Genomic DNA, 21,829 nt, shown 5'->3' with positions numbered 1-21,829 from the left:
AATGTGCCAGATTAAGAATATGTGTGTGTGTGTGTGTGTGTGTGTGTGTTTGTATGCCATGAGGACAGTATTGACATTGTGTCAAATATTCCTTAAATGCTCTTCAAATATATCAACTGCAAATTATTTTACTATTGGTTTTTCAAAATGTTATTTCAAAGTTTTTATTGGTGTCCATTTTACAGGAGAATACAACTTCAGTCTTTCTACTTTAAAATCTCACATTTAATTCAATGTGTTACTTGGCACTTCTTTGTAATTATTTGTGAAATGTACAATTTCTGAGTGAAAATTGTTTCAAGTGCATTTTTTTCAGTGAGGTATATATAAAATTATAATCTATTATATACAATTTAAAATATAAATTTTATAAAATCTCCAGTTTATAGATCTTCCTGCTGTAAAACCATAGCTAGCTCAAACTACTTTCTTTTTCATTCTCATTTTAACTTTTATCATGAGCACAAATCACAAGTAGTGATATCAGACTTTATATTCTTCACCTGTCAGTGGATTTAATACACTTGAAACTTTGATCAATAACTAATATTGGCCAGACAAAAACATAATTGCAAGACTCAGCCCAGCGTTTAGGTTTTAATTTAGTTTTAATCTTGTGCATGAAGCTGAAGTGGAGCCTTAATAGAGCTTGAAAAAGCCCAAATATATTATTTTGCTCTATCGGTAATCTGTTAATAATGACACTGTTAAAAGTAAAGTGTTTAATGTTTTAAAGCTCTATATTTTATGTGCTAAAGCCTAATGTTTTAATGTTCTAAAGCTCCTTTTCCAGCTTAATGTGCAGAAGCATACCTAAACACACACATAAATGACTGGAGAGTGTCTGGGACAATCAGATTATCAAGTTGTTTGAAAACATGAAAGAATATGTAACTTATTTTCCTTCCAACATCTGGACTCCTCTATGCTCTCTGAGTTAATACCTAAAGCTGCAAATTACCACAAACACTAGAACAGCGGAAGAGATGACCTTGTTCCTCCATAACCGGTGACAACATAAAACAGCTTAACTGGCTTTGCTAAGTAGAAAACAGTGCCCAGTACGATTGTTTCCCTAGCTCATAACCTTCCTCTTTCTTTCTTGAGTCTAGATAGGTGTAAAAAAACAAGAACATGAGACTGTATATTTTTAAATGTTGTGGTCATCATGTAAATTCATGCCTCTGGAATCTGAAAGACATAATGTTATTCTGACAATGTCGAGACACACACACACACACACACACACACACACACACTGCAGACTGCCAGGCTAATCTGTGCTGCTCTGACATACTGATGAATAAACTATGAAGGGAGGAAACTGAACTGACTGTTACACTATTAACATGAGAGAAAGAGATTAAATATAAATGGCTCTGTGATTTCTGCTGTGATGAAAGGTTAGATTGTACGGAAATATTTCCTACGAGTTTTAAGAGTCAAAACATCTATTAGTAGACCTTTAACACACACAAAAAACACAGGGCTGTTCCTGTGCTGTGTGGCCCTCAATGTGACATCTGATGAATAATTCTTGTAGTAGTGCATTGTGGGATTGAGTGATAGCACTCAGCCCCGGTGAGTTTAATAACACAAGGTTTGAATCACTCATTTAAGGATAAAAAGGAAAAACACTTGACATCTGTGGCCCTTATGTGACTAAACATGAGTCAGCATGTCGTCTGTACTGTGATTTTCCTCCAATCTTCATTAAGGGATGTGACAGATGTGGAAGTTCTTCAAATTTAGAATTAATCTCTACCCAAGAGGTAAAAATTGACTCATACGGCATATGTGAAATGCTTCTCCTGAGCTGCCAAATGTAGACTGTTTTGAATCATCAAAGTCCTGCTCAAAGTCAGTCCACTTTGTGGTCATCTTTGTCATTTTCATGGACGGCTATTTGCAGGTACAGCTCCTATCTACTTAAATAATAAAAGACAGAAATCTCTAAAACTGTTTGCCAAGCTCTATAAAATGCCAAAACGCATAAAACATTAAAGGGGTGGTTCATTGCGATTTCACTTTTTTAACTTTAGTTAGTGTGTAATGTTGCTGCTTGAGAATAAACAATATCTGCAAAGTTACAGCACTGAAAGTTCAAAGCAAATGGAGATGTAGGGCCCTATTTTAACGATCTAAACGCAAAGTGTAAAGCGCACGGCGCAGGTGCACTCATGGCGTGTTACAAATCCACTTTTGCTATTTTAACGACGGAAAAACGGTCCGTGCGCTGGCGCATTTTTGAAATGGGTTGTCCCTATTCTCTTAATGAGTAATGGCCGTAACGTTCAATAAACCAATCAGAGTGTCATCTCCCATTCCCTTTAAGAGCGAGATGTGCTCCGCCATGGCAGATTGCTATTTGTTGGCGGAAAAGCTGAACGCTTTTTTTAAGCGAAGAAACCAATCTGCTCGTGCGCGAAGTTAAAGCGGGCTTGCAAATGCAGGCTTTCAAATAGTTCCGCGCGATGAGTCAGTTAATATATATGTGTGTGTATTGGCACGATTGTTCAATTAATTAGCCAATTTATTTCGTTCATCATCATAAGTAGTAATAGGCTGAATTGAAAATAGGTAGCCTAATTCTAATACACGCAATGACTATTCATCATTACATTTTTATATTTATGTAGCCTACACAATAATATTCTTTTACACTGAAATCCTTTTGTTTTTAATATTTGGCATGTTTGTGTGATGCGCATCCCTGTGTGTAATAAGCAAAGTAAACGCGCACTGTGGACGCGCCCAGAGGCGCAGTTTCTACCAATGCGCTCCAACAAAAAAATATTGCGCCATTGACTTTAGACCAGGTTTGACTTGGTCTATGGCGCAGTCTATTTTCAGCTCCTTAAAATAGCAATGCGCCGGCAATGCGCCTGAACACACCCCTTTTTTAGACCAGCATGCCCATGGGCGCACTAACTGGCGCAAATGCATTTACTAATTTAAGGACGTGGTGCTGAACGGGAAAACGCGAATGGCGCAGGACGCAAACTAGCAAACACACTTGCGCTGCGCCTTGCGTCGCATTGCACCGGGTGTATTATAGGGCCCGTAGTCTTTTAAAGTTATGGCAGTTTAATGCCTACAATTACGACCAGTTTGGACTACAAAAAGCTTCTTCCTGGGTTGGTGACATCATAAACCCTGCAATTAACAAACACTGCCCCCGGGAACACGCAAAAAAGTGGGCAAGGTCATGTCGTGTGCATACAAGTCTTCTTCCTAGGAACGCTGGACTTCGGGAACATATGTTTAAAATTTATGTTTAATTCTGTTTCTGACAATTACAATGCTAATTTAGCTGTCCGTGCTGCACATTTTATGGAGGGCAGCTTCCAGAATCTACTGGATTTACACAAAGGCCATTACTGAAAGATGAAGCAGTTCCCACTTTAAAAGAAGAAGCTGCTGTTTATGGGCCCCAACCTGTAAGTATGTTTTATTTTTTTATAAAGTTATATAGCTTCTGGGACGTAAACAAAGACCAACATGGTTTGGCTTCACTAGCCAGTTAGCTAAATTCTATTTCATTCTTCTCCAACAAATGCCTACAAACACCAACACACTTCTATGTAATCACACCAGCAAACTTCTGTTGGCGTTTCTGTTATCAGCTTTGTTTCATTACAGCTTTTATGTTGTGTTTACCCACATGCTCGTTCATGCTATAAATTAAACAATACCTTTACAAAAATGCTACTGCTCAGTCATGTATTCAGCTACAGTAAAGCTTTAATCAGAACACTATGGGGCAGCAGTAACATTTACAAGTGACAGCATATCTAAACACTTTGACACAAATACAAACAAAAATACTTAATATTCATAAACATCCATTAAAAGCCGTGCTTGCAGATGTTCTGCTTGACCCTCTTCATTACTGCTATCTGGGTCTGATTCGGGCTCAAATTGATATGGCAAAATTGACGCCATTTTCTTTACATTTCCACCGAAGCAAAGACAGGACTTTGACCGAAGTACATGTGACATTTGCCCGTAATGGTTAAGGGCATGGTGTTTCCGGACAACGTGGATTGTGACAACGTATTCTGGACAGTGAATCACAATACATAGGACCAGCTAACCAATCTCAGCCCATTGCGTATTTCTGAGGGAGGGGCTTCATAGAACCAGGAACTCAACAGAGCGTTTTTAGGAGAAGGGAAACAGTGGTGTCTAAAGGTAAAATATATGAAAAATACAGTGTTTTTTAAAAAATGAAACATTAAGACATGTTAAACTGTGCCCCATAAACACAATCAAGCCTAGAAAAAAAAAACAGTGAACCAACCATTTAAATCATTTTTTTTTTCTTTTCTTTAGCTTAAATTATGCTTTAAAAATGTATGGACTGCAACAAAGACGCAAAGATGAGTACGGTAGCGTTCAAAAGTTTGGGGTTAGTCCTTTTTTTTTTTTTTTAACTCTTATTTAGCAAGGATGCATTAAAAAATTATTCTTTCTGATGAACACAATCGGAGATATATTAGTAAATATCCTGATGCATCCAAGCTTTATAATGGCAGTGAACGGGACCAACGAGTTTGAAGCTCAAGAAAGTGCATTGACGTGTAACTGAGTAACTGACGTGACATCAGTTATGGTTTTTTCGTATATGGAAGGCGGTCTGGCGGAACCTAGATATTTTGACTTCCAACATTCTTTAAAATATTCTCTTGTTCAACGGAAGAATGAAACTCTTGAGGATGAGTAAATGATGACAGAATTTTCATTTTTGGGAAACATGAAAACCTGACTCAAATCTGTTCACTGCAAAGAGTCCCATAATTGAGTAGCAGACATCAAACTGGCTCTTTTCACTTAAATATGACCCTTTCTTTACCAAAGGTGATTGAGAGTTTGAGAGTTACAGTTCCTTCATTTGCTTATCTATATTTTCTGTCTCCTCCTTACACTGCTTCTGGAATCAAGTGCTGCGAGAAGAAACTGACAAGCACATTGCATACAGAAACTGTTGAAGTTACTCATAAATATTCTCTTATATCTCTAAAGGGAAGTCAAATAACCAGGTTTCAAAGGGGAAGAATAAGAAAATAGTTCTGTCTAGTCTCTACCAGAACATCAGTTTAGAGGGCTATAAGGGATGTTATACATAAGCAAACTTATGTTAAAGATAAAGCATGTAACTCGCTCTTTTTTTGTTTGAACAGAACAGGAACTCTTGGCTTATCTGATGGTGTAAGTTTGGGGCAGAACCACCTGCTTGGCAGAACATTTCTGTTTCGTGCCACTAGCAATGAAGAAATTACATTCTTCACCTTTATATATCTAGAAACCAATAGTCTCCAGAATTCAGACAGCTGAAGGCCCTCATAGTCGAAAGTCCTCACCTCCAAGAGAACCTGGTGCAGCAGTTGTGCCGCCTTCTCAGAGACCTTCCACGGGTCAGTCTCCTCCACGAGCATGGCGTCCAGGGTTCCCTTCTCCAAAACCACATCAAACACACCGTCAGGGAAGGCCAGTCGACGGGCGTCCATGCACAGCCAGCTGAGCTGAGCGCAGTCCTTGTGTCTCTCCGCCATGCTCTCCACACAAACGCTGGAGTAATCCACGTTAGTGATGGAGGTGTAGCCGGCCTGGTACATGTCATAGCTCAGAGCACTGTTACCACAACCTGAAAGAGAGTGAAAGAGAGAGTCTGGCAAGTGAAAAACAGTTTGAAAGTTCTATTATTGTATATTTATGTTATGTCTTAAAGGTGCGGTATGTAGGAATGACACCCAGTGGTCGAAATAGGTACTGCAGTCCAAATTCAAAGTATTGTTTACCCCGCCCGCTCCTTCAAAGACACGGGTTGCCAGCTTGAGGACCCGCAACAAAAGGGAGCGCAATTGACAATGAAAGCCGAGGAGACTTACACACTGTAAATTGACGAATTAATTTATCTGTGTTTTAATATGCTGTCGTTCATAGAGATTTTTAGATGGATGCCGAGGCTTTTTAGGTCGGGTAGAATCTGAGATTCTCTGACCCAGTTTGTTTGCTGGTTTCCATGGCTGCAATACGGGGTGTTTTCTGCCAACTGGCAACCTGTGATGTCGAAATACTATTGGATAAACTGGCAGCATGCGGTTTCACACAGACCAAAACAAAGACAGACATTCTGACACGGAACGCATATTTCAAAGTAAAATATCTGGCTGTAGCATTGTTTTTCTGAGAAAAATGTAGGTGAACTTAGCATGTCTCCTAAATATCTGCAACCATATTGGGGTATTTTTATGCTTTATTAAAGTGAAAATCTTACATATACAGTAGCACCTTTAAAGGGCACCTACTATTATGCCCCTTTTTACAAGATATAAAATAAGTCTCTGATGTCCCCAGAGAGTGCATGTGAACTTTTAGCTCAAAATAAAAGATTATTTTTTATAGCATATTAAAATTGCCACTTTTTGGGGGTGAGCAAAAACGTGCTGTTTAGTGTGCGTCCTTTTAAATGCAAATAAGCTGCTGCTCCCAGTCTAAGAGGGCGGAGCTTCAAGAACTCATTCTCCAGTGTCAGGAGTCAGGACACACTAATAATGTCAGAAACTCTCAGTAACCGTTTTCAGTCCAAACCGGATTCTGACAATAATACCTACAGAGCCAGAGAATATATGCTGCATGGAGATAGAACAGGTATCTCCATATCTCCACCATCATTCTTGTGTTCACAAACAGTTAGATCGAGCACAACAGAATGGAACAGAAAGTGAGACATTTTAAATGTTTTAAAAGCAAGACACTGCAAAGCAAAAAAGCAAAAGACGTGTGTCCCGTGAGAACAAAGACCCAGTTATCTTAGAACGGGGCCAAGAAGTCATAAAGCAGCATGAAAGTGATATACTTGAACTTTCTCATAATCGAAACATTCTAATATTAATATGTGCCACCCGTGAGACTTTTTGGTTAAAAAGTCGTCAGATGATTCAAAATCACCAATCTAACCAGAGGTGTAAGTGACAGGAAGTCACATGTTGTGACTTCCTGTTGTGGCACAGGGGTTGGACGTCTCAGCTCCTGAGGAGAGAGCAACTTTAATTATCGCCTTCTTCGTTAGTCTAATTAAAGCATGCTTAACGAGTAATCTTACAGAGGGTGTTTAATCAAAGGCATTTTCTCAGTCTGTAGTCAACACTTCTCTCTTCTCACTTAACACTGAATGTAAAGATAAAAGTCATGAAGTCATTATTCAGAGGAAAGTTGTTGCACTTTCAGTGTTATCTGGAAGCTTGCCTTGCATGCCATCATCTCAGCAGGACAAAAGGCATTTCCCTGGAGGCACCTAAGGACACGTTTAAACTATAGTGTCTCAAATTCGATTTATAGCTCTTTATAGAGCATTTATCTCGCTCATGCTGCCACTCTTCTCCCAGATCTCATTACAAAACCATTCTGTGCAAGTGTACCAGTGGGGGGAATTTTTTTTTTTTTTTTTTTTTTTTGAGCATATCAAAACCCAACAAGTCCACTTCAGTAAAACAACCCTTAATTTGTGTTAACATACTATTGTTATTATAGATATTCATTGTAAACCTAAATTAATTAAACAACCTGACCGAGATTATAAAAGGTCTTTATGCAAACAAGTAAGTTGAATATTATTTATATACTTTAGTATATATTATAATATTTATTAATATTTTGAATTATTTTTTATTTTTACAATTTCAGTTTTCAGTTTAATAATATAGTATTTATTATAACCAAAGTTAGTGCTTTTGGCATTATTATTAGTTTGGTTTTCTTTAATTTTTTTAACTAACATTTTAATTAACTAACAAACTTTTTCAGTTTTAGCTTTAGTACTTTTATTACTTCAAATTAAACTTATTTCAGTTAATTGCCAAAGCATCATTTTTAATTCAAGTTTTACATCTAATATTTATATTTTATTTCAGCTTTGTTTCAGTTACCCAAAAATTATTTTTAGTTAACAATACCAGTAAAAATCCTGAATCCAATATTAAAGTGCCCCTATTATAGATTTTTGAAAATTACCTTTCATGTAGTGTGTAACATAGCTCTAAGTGAATGAAAACATCCTGCAAAGTTTTAAATCTGAAAGTGCACCGTATATTAAGTTATTGTCTCTCAAAAGTAAGAGTCGACTCGGAGTCAATTAAAGGAGTCATTTGTCAAATGAACCCCAAGCCATTTCGTTGTGACGTCACAACAAAACATTGGCATATTGCCCACCCACGTATTGCACACGCAGATGCCAGGAAAACTTGAAACCCGAACCTTGAACCTAAATGTGTTCAACAAGGGATTTGCAAGCCAGTTGTTATTGAAGGCTGGGTCAGTACCCAGTTTATTTGGACCAGCTTCTTCCTCCTCCGAATCACAACCTGCAAGTATGATTAATAATTGTTGCCACATTTGACAGACTGACTGTTTTGTAGGAAAGAATGTAATTATAATTCTCACAGAGAAAATAGTTTAAATTAGTTAAGTTTTTAAGGAGCCAAGATTATAAAATTGCTCCCAAACAAAAAGACTCGCCTATTCTGATGTGCAATCCAACTGAAACGGCACAAGTCTATATGTCCTCCAAGTAAAAAAATAAATAAAAATCTTCTAGACATATATGCGATTAGTAAGGACTAGTGTCTAACAATGTTCCCTCTAATTTTTTTTCTCGCTGAGCAAAACTTTTCTGTTGAGCGCACATTTTGGCCACCTGAGCAAAAACATACTTTATATCAGACCTGTACAATGAACATAAACACACACACACAAAAAAATGGTTTTATCATGCAACTGTAACATTTAACTTAAATGTGCCGTTTCTATTTTATTTGACCCTTGATGTAACTTAGTGATTTATTAAATAATATGTTTGAAAACAAGCAGTTCAGTCACTAAATTAAGCACATTTTAGGTTACTTGAGATTTTTTCACATTGCTGTATTAACTGTACTAGTCTTTACCAAGAAATTCTATTAAAAAAATAATTTCTGTCCTCCTGCAGGACAGTTCAATTCTTTATAATAATATAATATGAGCAGTTACAATGATGGTTGGGACAACCATAATGTATTTTTGTACAGTCAATTATTAGCAACAGACAGTGTTAAACCATCAAAATTACATGTTTATTGCTTATGAATTTCCCAGATTTTATATACCAGGAGGTTAAGATTTTTCGTGGCAAGGAGCCCTAAACAATCCCCTTGTGAGATCAATTTTTTATTAGGCTTACATTATAATATAATAAAATATAATATAATATTTAAGTATTTAAACTGATATACAGTATTATATCAGTTTAATGCTTCCATTTGTTTTAATATATTATATAGTGAAAACAAACTGAAGCATTTAAACTGATAGCTACCTGTAAATATTTTTAAGAAAAGTGAACGTTAACTCGTTTATAGTTATCTAAACATCCCTGAAACCCACACCATCACACACAAAAATCTATTTAAACTGAGGTATATCACTGATGTATTTTGAGTTTGCAAGCTACACCTGTGGTGGGTGTGTGATTGTAAATGTAAATGAGTTTTGTTAGCATTCTGTGCCCATCATCCGTTATTTCCACCACTTTTCATTAAAACATGACGTTTTATTTCACATTTCTTTTCGTTTCGCGTTGCCTCTCATATTGATGTATTTAGTCCGCAAACATGACAGTATTCTTACCGCGACTGATTTGGCTCAGGGCCAGCCAGCTCACACGCGCTCAATCGTTCTCTCTCTATGAAAACTGTAAACCGCATTCACCGGTTCTAACTCTATAGCGAAAATAACTCTATAGCGGTTGTCCAGAGCACTGCAGTTATTTCTCATTTAAACTACTACAATCATTTTCATGTCTGTTCTCTGCGCGGCAATTATTTCTTCTGCGCGGCCGCGCACGCGCGCAGCTTAGAGGGAACATTGGTGTCTAATAACATCCACACGGTTCTGAGTTTCAGTTCAATGGCCTAAGTAGAGTAACGTTACTGGATTGAAATCCTTATACGGTTCAGTCCGAACATGACAGTGTTGTCTCCGCGTCCAAATTCCAAGCCAGAGTAGCCACATTCTCTATAGCATGCTAACGTATTTAGTTGTGTGTGTTGTCAAAGACTATAGAATAACACAAGACGCGTCACTCTAATTTTTATGAATGGGAGAAAGTGCAACGCGCAATATGGCGGAATAAGTCCCGCCTTCTAAATAAGAGCCAATCGCCGACTGGTAAAGTCATCGTGTCACTGCAGCGGCTGTTAGAAGCTCCAGTTTCTATAGAAACAGTCAGATGCGCGCCTCCGAAATGAGGCAAGAGACGCGCTTTTAGGACTGCGCATGCGCATTAGGTTGAATCAGCCTGAAAAATATCAGTTTTTTATTATTCGAGCGTTTAGAAACAATATTTATGAGAGGGTTGTTGTCAGATTTCATTGGTGATTTCAAATATGAAATTTAATCGAAAGCTTGGTAAACAGCTTTAGAGAATTTGATGTTTCCCCATTCAATGAGATAGAAGCTGCACTTGGATGCCCGAGAGGCGTTTCAAAGATGGCCGCCGAGTGAAATGACTTGTCTTAACCCTTTCGATCGTGAGTTTAAAATATTCTAACTGTCCCCCCAGAGTGAGTTTTTTTAAGGCGACCGTTATTTTAGAACGTTCGCCTTTAATGTTTCCATGGCGACGCGTCTTGCGTGTCACGAGCGCTGAATGCAGCAACAATAACACTGTATGACAGATGGATCGCTATTATTTAGTTTTCCTTTTTTATTTAAAATATTCGCAAAATTGCTTACCATGTCATCAACTATCTGATATTCCGATTCTCAAATATGTGTAAGTGAGTGTGCTTTGTCGTTTTAAAACCTTTATAAATGATCTTTATCTTGATCTATAATGCGAGATAGGCGCCGCCATCTTAGTTTGCGCTGCAGTTCACAAGAGTCCTGTCAGTCGGATTACAGCAGGTTAATTCATCATTTTCTTCCGAAATATATGCAAGTAAGTGGCTGGTGAACTGGAAGAATAATAGAGTAAACTTTATAGTTACTTAGGCCCATTATGTGTGTCTGATATGAATAAATGTCGCCAAATTATATTTGTTATTGCTGCTTCCACTGATGTCGGACATCAATGTGTAAATTATAAACGCTTAATGTATTGTTTTAATGGTGCTTATGCATATTTAAATGTCTGAAACCTTAAAATAAACATTATGTGCCTGAAAACACTGCATAGCTGTGATATATGACAAGAGCTGCGCGCGTCCGTCTTGTAGCCAGAGCGCGAAAGCACAATTTGAATCTGGCAGTTATGTGACGTCGCTGAACGTTCGAAATCCCATATGTGGTACCGTACGCCCAGGGGCACTGAAATAAAAATCCCATATGTGGGACCGTACCGCTCAAAGGGTTAAAGGGACTTTGGTGTTGTTAGCTCCGCGCAGCTTGTAGGTCTCTGGCTAACCAGGCAGCCAACAGCAATATGTGTTCGCTCGCAATTGTCTAGAAATGTGTCAAATGTTTTTCTTTGTTATTACTTGGCGTTATGATAAAGAATAGAGCAATACTTCAGTGTACAACTGCAGTGCTTTATCAATACGTTTCTCTGTTGGGTTAACGTATATACCATGACTGTATGTGTGTTTACCACCGAGCTGTGGGCTAAATTCGCTAACATAAACACAAAACAAAACAACTTAATTCCTCCACTAAGTCTTTATTTTTAGAACAGACCGGAGCGCCATCAATATTATAATATAATGTAAGTGATGCAAGCACATACTGTACTCCGTGTTAACCAGCAGAAGTCATCTGACCAATAAACCGCAGATTAGTCACGCAAACGAGGGGTTCGGCAAAATGAATCGTTGAGCGAATCGTTTGGGAGTCGTTGAGCAAATAAGGTAAAAATAATGCAAATTATAAGACAATTAAAGTGTTTTTTAACCTTGCATGCTTTTAAACCTGTTGTTGGGGACTCCCAAAGCAAAAATAGGAACCTTTCAAATGCCATAACAAGGGCACTTATACATATTTAGATTTTATAGTAGAAATAAACAGGGCCTAATTATGATACTGCAGAAACTATAGTTAAAAAATTATAATTTCTCCTATCCAATCTCAAAGGTGAAATATGTGATTTCTACACCATTACAGGTATCAAATGGAATTGCAATGGTTTTTTTTTTTTTTTTTTTTGGACATAACATTAACTCAACCAATGGCATGGGTTTTGAGGCAGGACAATTTTTTGACCAATGGCAGACAAGGTTTTCTATATAGGAAACCTGACTGAAAGCAGCCATTATTTCCCCAATTCTGTTTTGTGCCACTAGAAAGACCGAAACTACACACTTAAAGTGCATTTAATCATTTAAATATATTTTTAAATGATTATGGTGTGAAAAAAGCTTGAATATGAGAGACATCTGTGTGCTGTTTATGTTGATATCAATACAGTATATACCCTGCCTCATGGGTGTTGATGGTTTAGAAGGTCATTGCAACAATGTAAATGTGTGTGTGCAGAAGGAAAGAAAAGTGAAGAGAGAGAAACACTGGGACAGAGTATTCCTGAGCTGTCAACCACTGCCCTCCACTCATAAACAGTCCGTGTTTCCACTCTCTCCATGACATCACCAGCTACACATGGCCCCTGACCTTTTCTACCGCTGCCTGTGCCTGGATCCCCCTCTTCAGAGCTTTCTTTGTGGCGTCGAGGACATGGGAATTTCCAAAGTGGAGACACTAACTAACCGGACACAACGCTAAAGTTAGTCTAGCATATCACGCGTAGCATTCCTTCATTCCCCGCTCTCTCACTCTCGGCTTCTCCACATAGGGAGACGGAAAAAATGATTCCACATCTCAGACAGTCACGAGATATGTCGAACAAACATCACAAGACCCAGAGACTCAAGAACGTGCCATACACAGATCTCTAGGCAGTATGTCTCTGTAATAGAAAGCAATCATTAGGATTCACTGTATGAACTCTTTCATCACTCAGGATCAAATTTCACAAAACCTTCTCTCTCTTTCTGAAACTTAAAGGGTTAGTTCACCCAAAAATTTAAATTATGTAATTAATTACTCACCCTCATGTTGTTCCACAGCTGTAAGACCTTTGTTCATCTTCGGAACACAAATTAAGATATTTTTGATAAAATCCAATGGCTCACTGGGTCCTGCATCACCAGCAATAACACTCCCTTTTTCAATGCCCAGAAAGCTACTAAAAACATATTTAAAACAGTCCATGTGACTACAGTGGTTCAACCTTAAAATTATAAAGCGATGAGAATACATTTTGTGTGCCAAAATAACAAAATAGTGACTTTATTCAACAATATCTAGTGATGGGCGATTTCAAAACACTGCTTCATGAAGCCTTGAAGCTTTACGAATCATTTGTTTCGAATCAGTGGTTCAGAGCGCCAAAATCACATGATTTCAGTAAACGAGGCTTAGTTACGTCATAAATGTTTTGAAACTTCAATAGTTCACGTGATTTTGGCAGTTTGATACGCGCTCCGAACCACCGATTCGAAACAAAAGATTCATAAAGCTTTAAAGCTTCATGAAGCAGTGTTTTGAAATCGCCCATCACTAGATATTGGTGAATAAAGTCGCTATTTTGTTATTTATGGCGCACAAAAAGTATACTCATCACTTTATAATATTAAGGTTAAACCACTGTAGTCACATGAACTGTTTTAAATATGTCTTTAGTAGCTTTCTGGGCATTGAAATAGGGATTGTTATTGCTGGCGATGCGGGCCTTACTGAGCCATCAGATTTCATCAAAAATATCTTAATTTGTGTTCCGAAGATGAACGAAGGTCTTACGGGTGTGGAACGACATGAAGGCGAGTAATAAACGACATCATTTTTGGGTGAACTAACCCTTTAATGTTTAAAATTGGAGCATGCTGCATATATCATGAAACCAACAGTCTCATCCATACTGTAACTGAGGATCAGTTGAAGTTTCCTTGAGGCCGACGAAAGTTATGATTTCCCATAATGCCCCAATGCTGTAATAGTAATAGTGTAATAGTAATAGTGTAAATGATTTAGCACCATGATGTCATACCAAGTAGAGCATGACACTTCAATGTATTACGCAACACCATCAGAATAAAGACATGACTAGGCCTCTCAAAATAAAATAATGATGTAAGCTAGACTTTTTTGGGCCATTATGATATTACTTGACAGTTACACTGCCAGATTGCACACCAACATCTTTTTTTTATTGGAAAGTTGCAAGTGTAAATACATTATCAACCAAATATATATCAATTTTTTTTTTATTTATTCAACTCTACATACACATAGGCCTACATAACAAATGCCCCTTAATGCATTTTAACATATTCATTTCTCAATATTTAATTACACTTGGTGTTAGTTTGTCAAGAGTACAGCCTACAAAAAAAAAAAAGAACTTTCACTGCTGTTAGTTTCACTCAAACCATCCTTGTTCACATTACTTAAACTCATGAACTTAATTTAACTGAGTTGTTTCTATTAAAAATGTGTATTGTCAGCTTTAATTAAGTGTTTTTTCAGTCAACTTAACATTGCTGAGTGAAAAGCACAAATTAATGTTGACATAACTAACTGGGCAGTGGATCCATAGTTCCCAACATGCTTTGCAAGGGACTGCATTAGGAGAGTAAATTTAGGGATTAAAGTGTTATTTTATGTGTTTTTCAGTAAAAGGAAAAATGTTGTTAGTTTATGAGCACTCCTATGCATGTTTATAGGATGGAATTCCTGCTCTCAATTAAATTGAGTTTGTTCAACAAGTTATTTTTTGATTGCATTTTGTAAAGCAAATAGTCAATTTAATAAGGCATATTAAGTCAATAATGTGTTCACCTTACGTAATAAACTTTTATAAATTTAACATATTAAGTAAACTGCACATATAAATATTATGTAACAGTGACAAATTCAAATGATTTGTATTTGCTCAAAGAAATTTTGTCAGCTTTACTTGAATTTTTTTTGTTCATACAACAAAATTTTTATTTGTACAAATTACTCAATATAGTTGCATGGAACCACTTGATGCTGCTTTATGTAAATCCAGCAATTATTTTTTTTGAGTGTACCGTCTTTCTCTCCATGCGATGGCGCGCTTGGTGAATTCTTTCACAAAAGTTATTCATGTCTCGTGAAAAGAAAAACACAGACTGCAAATACATTAACCAAACTAAAACACATTCTTTCCATAAGCATTGTCGCTAATTGCTCTCTCGCTGATATAAAAAAGTTTGAAATAGGAAAAATTTCAGAACTCTTTGGTTATTTTTGAGCGAGATGCTAACGGTTTAATCAGATTCAATGAACTATGTTAAGCTATGCTAAAAGTACCGACCCAGAGATCGGCTGAGCGGATTCGAAAACGGTAAAACTCAACTGTTTAACTCTAGGGGAGTTGGAAAATGAGCCTATTTTCAAAAAAAGTGGAGTGTTCCTTTAATGTCCATTAAGTTTTTTTCTTTAACTCTTAAGATAATAGCAGAGTCTAATCATAACTCTAATGAAAATGGCACAGAGAAACAATATTTTTGGAATCATTTTCAGAGCACAAAGTAAAAAATATGACCCAGACTACATTTAATATGGGTTTACAGGTATAAATTACACTTCAATTTTAAAATTAAGCATAATAATTTTACATATCGCTGAAGCTACACAGGTCATGTTAACATTTATTCAATATTGATGCCTGATTTTTGTTTATTTTTGTATGATAAACAAGTACCATGTTGGATTGCCACTGGATGTCCAATGTAAAACATGAATCCTGAGCAAAACCAATTGAAAACCCCTTCACTGAAAAAAAACTATTGAAGTTGTACACAAGAGACACAAAAAAGCAATTCCTCTGCAGGTCAGTAATGCAGGTTTGAGAAAGAAATGCATGAAGAGATACAGATCAGCATCTAAATGAGCGGACAAACATTTTCTACGATAAATTACCATCACTTTCCTGCAAATTAGTGACTGCTTCTGATATTTGTGTTCTGAACATGCATGTTCTTTCCTGGAAAACCTCCAAACATTTTTTTCTCTATATAGTATTAACATGTGCCTTGATGTTAAACCCATAAAGACACTCCTGTGCGTACACACACTCTCATATAGTTCCCGGAAATGTCAGCTTCACGGAGGGAGCGGCTCTGTTGCCTTGGTGATGTGAGATAGAGCGCAGCAGACCGACTCCCACAGGGCTTTGTTTACCAGCCTCCCAAAGCATGCTGGGAATAGCAGATACAAAAGAAGACATGAACACACAGGAACAGAGAGAGAGAAAAAAATAACCATCATCAGCAGTGCCGTAATTAGGTCACGAGAGTGCAAACATATAGAACGAGAGAAGCGGCGAGCACATGTGACACTGTGTTTACGGCTATGAATATGTTCTTTCCACTACAAGCAGTGATGTGTCTGTTTATCTCCGTCACACACACAGAGACACTGAGATCATCTGTCACACACTATCTGAATTATTCTCCAATGAACCATTCAACCAAACTAAACTCATCTCTAATGAACTCAGATGTAACTTTTACTGTTACACAGACACCAATGCATGACCGATATTTTTCGACAACATGACAATCAATGCAACTCTCAGTGTGAAATGTTTCAAATCATTGAGACAGAGGTCAGAGATCAAAGCAGCAGTTCATTCACACTCACATTTATTTCAATAGTGCTTTTATAAAACATATAGCTTCAAAGCAGCTTTAAAGAATATGCATGTATGGTACAATTGAGTATCTGTTATCAGAGGTTACTGTGTCAAAGTAATGTCCATATGGTAGAAATGTACAGTTCTAAAATAATACAAATCATGCAATTAGCTAACTTCATGTATTCATTTAAGCAGAAACATTGAGCTCATTAAAGCAATGGTTACATGTTTTGATCAATAATGATTACAACATGGAAAATTTAGCAGTTTTTGTTTATTCAGAGTTGGCATCATTAGTTCAGACTAAGGACAAACTCACTCACTCTCTCTGCATTAATACAAAAACATACCAATAACCATACACCGATCAGGCATAACATTATGACCACCTTCCTAATATTGTGTTGGTCCCCCTTTCGCTGCCAAAACAGCCCTGACCCATCGAGGGATGGACTCCACTAGACCCCTGAAGGTGTGCTGTGGTATCTGACACCAAGATGTTAGCAGCAGATCCTTTAAGTCCTGTAAGTTGCAAGGTGGAGCCTCCATTGATCGGACTTGTTTGTTCAGCACATCCCACAGATGCTCGATTGGATTGAGATCTGGGGAATTTGGAGGCCAAGTCAACACCTCAAACTCCAGAACCATTTTTGCTTTGTGGCGGGGCGCATTATCCTGCAGAAAGAGGCCACAGCTACCAGGGAATACTGTTTCCATGACAGGGTGTACATGGTCTGCAACAATGCTTAGGTAGGTGGTACGTGTCAAAGTAACATCCACATGGATGGCAGGATCCAAAGTTTCCCAGCAGAACATTGCCCACAGCATCACACTGCCTCCGCCGGCAGACCGGGAACACCCCACAAGAGATGCAGTTTTGAAGAAACTGACCCAGTCGTCTAGCCATTACAATTTGGCCCTTGTCAATCTCGCTCAAATCCTTACGCTTGCCCATTTTTCCTGCTTCTAACACATCGACTTTGAGGACAAAATGTTCACTTGCTGCCTAATCTATTCCACCCACTAACAGGTGCCGTGATGAAGAGATAATCAGTGTTGTTCACTTCACCTGTCAGTGATCGGTGTATATAATGTATGTGAAAGCATATTTGATTAATTTTGTTGTCTTTATATACACATTATTGCAACAAATATGTCAATAAATATAAATATAAATGTGGTATTGTGGTAGAATCCCACCTTTGCAATAAGCCAGTTTGTGAAATTTCACACCTGCTAGATATGGCCCTGTTTATACCTGGTATTAAGATGAGATTTGGTTGATAGGATCAGAAGTAGACGAGGGGGACACATACCCATTTACATCTGGTATTTTAATCCATCCCTTTTGTCCACTTTTGACCACTTCCATCCTGATTTCTTAGAGGGGAGGGTTTATGGGTGGGTAAATGTTTGAGTTCAGATCTTTCAATCTAATGGACAAAAGCTTGAAACATACGGAGAGCAGCAGCTTTCGTTTCTGCTCTAAAAGCCGCAAGACTGACTGAACACTGTGAGTGAATATTAGAAATCAGGAATGGTGAGTGAACATTGTGCTTGGTAGGTTTTTCATCTTCAAACCAAACTTGGGTCTTCAGCCGACAAAGTTTAAATCCCGTCTGGCTAGCGCGCTTCCCATAATGTTAGGTCAGGGGGCGGACAGTAGGTGGTCTTTTGTGGCTGTTCAAACACATTTGACCACATGAGCCTCTACACTACAAAAGCAATCCGGTCAAATGCGTTTTCGACTACCTCTGGAAGTGGTCAAAAGTGGACAAGCTCAAAACATTTTAGACCGTTTACACCTGTGCGTCATCCAATGGTGATCCGATCAACCAAAATGCATCTTAATACCAGGTGTAAACAGGGCCTATAAGTGGTATTGTTGGAAAGTGGAAGTGTTTAAAAACTTAGCCACGAAGAGGAATACCATGTGAAATCACAGAGAATGGTCGCTGAGGTGCATAGTCCATAAAAGTTACCATGCTCTGCTGATTCCATAGCTGAAGAGTTCCAATGGCATTAATATTAACACAAAAACTGCATGGCAGGAGCTTCATGGAATGGGTTTCCATGGCCGAGCAGCTGCATGCAAACCTCACATCACCAAGTACGATGCCATGCTTTGGATGCAGTGGTGTAAAGCACGCCACCACTGGACTGTGGAGCAGTAGAAATGTGTTCTGTGGAGTGATAAATCATGCTTCTCTGTTAGGCAGTCTGATGGTTGAGTCTAGGTTTGGCGGATGCCAGGAGAACGTTACCTGCCTGACTGCATTTAGCCAACTGTAAAGTTTGGTGGAGGAGCTGTTTTTCAGGAGTTAGGCTAAGTTCCTTACTTCCAGTGAAGGGAAATGCTTCAGCAAATCAAGACATTTTGGACAATGCTATGCTTCCAACTTTTGGAAGCAGTATGGGGAAGGCCATTTTCTACTCCAGCATGACTGTGCCCAAGTGCACAAAGCAAGGTCCATAAAGACATGATTAGATGAGTTTGGTGTGGAAGAACTTGGCTGGCCCGCACAGAGCCCTGAACTCAACCCCATCGAATACCTTTGGGATGAACTGGAACGGAGATTGCGAGCCAAGTTTTTTCATCCAACATCAGTGCCTGATCTCACAAATATAATATATTTATATTTATATATTTCTTTTGAACTTTCTATGCATAAAAAATAATCCTGAAAAAAATTCATCACGGTTTCCACAAAAAATTAATAATAATAAAGTTTTATTGAGCACCAAATGGGATGATTTCTGAAGGATCATGTGACACTAAAGACTGGAGTAATGACTACTGAAAACTCAACCATTACACGAATGAATTACATTTGATCATGCGACCCTAGGTGGCACATTTGAAGTCTGAGGTCATGTTAAATGGGATCACATGATAGACATAATTTTACATAGTGCTATACAAAGAGACAGTTCACAAGTTGAAATAAATTTGAATTCAAGTCAAAGAAGCTATGACACAAAACTTTAATTTGATACATCAACCTAACAAAATATAAACATGAATATCAGTGCTATGCTAACCCAAAAATGACCCAAAATAAAGTGAGCAGGGCATAGCAATGCTCAAACTCACCCAAAGAAAAAGGGAACAAAGAGGAGTAGCAGCCAAGGCGACATTTCCAATCACCCTCCTGCCAGGCTGCAGTCTGTGCTCTCTCTCAAACACACACACATCCCAACTTCTCACATAGAGCATAGTTTTCACAAGAACACAAGGGAGTCTTTACGTGTATTCTCAAGTGCGTGTTAACATCTCTTTCTCTTGAGTGGGGATCACCACATAGTATGTGTGTGTGAGTGTTTGTAAGGGAGAGGATGTCCCCAGTTGTGTAAAGTGATATGAATCATCTTTGTGTGTGTTGAGAGAAAGTGTGTGTTTGGTGCAGAGATAACTCTAGGTGAATTCCTGATGAGACTCAAGGAGCTTTTCCGAACATACACACACACACACACACGGTTTAGCTGGAGGGGATGTTAGCAGTCGACTCACGGCAGGAGAGAATGAGCGCAGGACGGAGAGATTAAAGAGCTTACTCACCACAATCTGTACACAGAGAGAGAGAAAGATAGAGGGATGGGAGGATGAAAAGGTGTGTAGAGGACACTTCAGACCTCTTTAACTTCATTATGACCTTATTGTGAGGAAGTTTGTATGAACAATTATGCCAACTTTGTCATTTCACAAATATGTGTTGATAAATCTCTCTCCCTCTCTACCTGTACCACTGCTGTGTTCCCTGACTAGTCAATATGTCTGTATTTCCCATAAGCCCTTGCTCACAGTAAGAGATTTGTTGTTAGTGAGACTGTTGCTGAATTCGGAATAGCATACTAGTATGCGGTTACCAATTCAGCATGTGTTGTGCCAGAGGGGCTCTCTCAGAATCCTCTCTGCTCCGACAAAGGCTGTGATGCTGCTTATGTAACAGAATGTACTCTTTGGTGGCCAAACTACTGATTCCAGTTGATTGGTTGAGTCAGATTGGTCTAAAATGCTAAAATGAAATGTATGTAGTAGTACTTCTTTAGGTAGTTTTTTTTTTTTAAACATCATGATATAAATAAAAAATATATATGTAAATATGAAAATAAATATAATAATATAATAAATATTTAAAAACTATATTGAAATACATCATATATAAATTTTATTTCTAAAATGTAATGTTATATATGTTACTCAAGGTTTTTACACAGTATTTTTAAGAAATTCTCAATGACTAAATGCATGACTAGAAAAATAGTATGCAGGTGCATTTGAAATATCATCCTGTAATGAATGTCATTTCAGTTCTAAATTCTGAGTATGAATTATCATATGCAGTAAAAGACAACAATAGTAAAAGGTTTACTATTCAAATGACTGGCTTCTATCCTGTATGATTTCATATGAGAGCTTTTGACCTCTTAACTGAACTCCTTTCCACAAACTGATCATATAAATAAAAACAGTAACACTTAGTCTTAAGTGCAACCATAATTAAAGTACTCTCACAATATTCAAAGTGCAAATAGAGACCAAATTTTTCTTCAAGCATGATACAGAGATAAGAGATGGTTATAACTTCACAGTCCAACCTAAGACATCTTTCATATTGGAAGATATTTGCATGCATCAGGGAGCCGCTTTCAATGTGTGAGGTATTGAAAGCGCATTTGAATGCGCGCTCGCGTTTTACTTTCGCTTTCGTGATCGCGCGTACTCTGTGAATAGGGAGTGGCAGTGCTGAGAGTGCATTCTACAAGATAAGACATTTGTCAGACACTTAGGCTCAGTTCTGCAACGAATCCTCCGCTACGGTCTTGTCAGTCATCTTGTCACGTGATTAGTGCACTACATCCCACTCTGCTGCTCATGTTCAATTAGCTGGATGGGACTGAAGCGACCATTATTCAACTGAATTAAATGGTTTTTATTTCTATAAAAAGCAAAACGATAGTGAAGGCCTAACCTAATTTCACCCTCACACTCCATTTTCGCGAGACAGCTTTTCACCTCGACGAGAAATCTCATCACATTTTAGAATATTTTATTAATAAATAATAAAAACAAATTCATATATGAAAATACATCATATATAAATTCTAAAATTGAACAAAAATAGCATTATAAAT

General features: G+C 37.8%; 1 protein-coding gene across 2 annotated transcripts in view; it reads right to left on the bottom strand.

Annotated features, from left to right (window-relative positions):
• ece2a (endothelin converting enzyme 2a) overlaps positions 1-21,829 on the bottom strand; it is a 105,507-nt gene that overhangs the window by 59,358 nt on the left and 24,320 nt on the right. For both annotated transcript variants that reach the window (XM_048162481.1, XM_048162482.1), the window contains one exon: positions 5,364-5,647. In XM_048162481.1, coding sequence (XP_048018438.1) covers positions 5,364-5,647 — 284 coding nt within the window. The remainder of the gene's footprint in view (positions 1-5,363; positions 5,648-21,829) is intronic.

Source organism: Megalobrama amblycephala, linkage group LG17 (genome assembly GCF_018812025.1).
Source record: "Megalobrama amblycephala isolate DHTTF-2021 linkage group LG17, ASM1881202v1, whole genome shotgun sequence".
Lineage (NCBI taxonomy): Eukaryota > Metazoa > Chordata > Actinopteri > Cypriniformes > Xenocyprididae > Megalobrama > Megalobrama amblycephala.
This window is presented reverse-complemented; position numbering and strand designations above follow the sequence as displayed.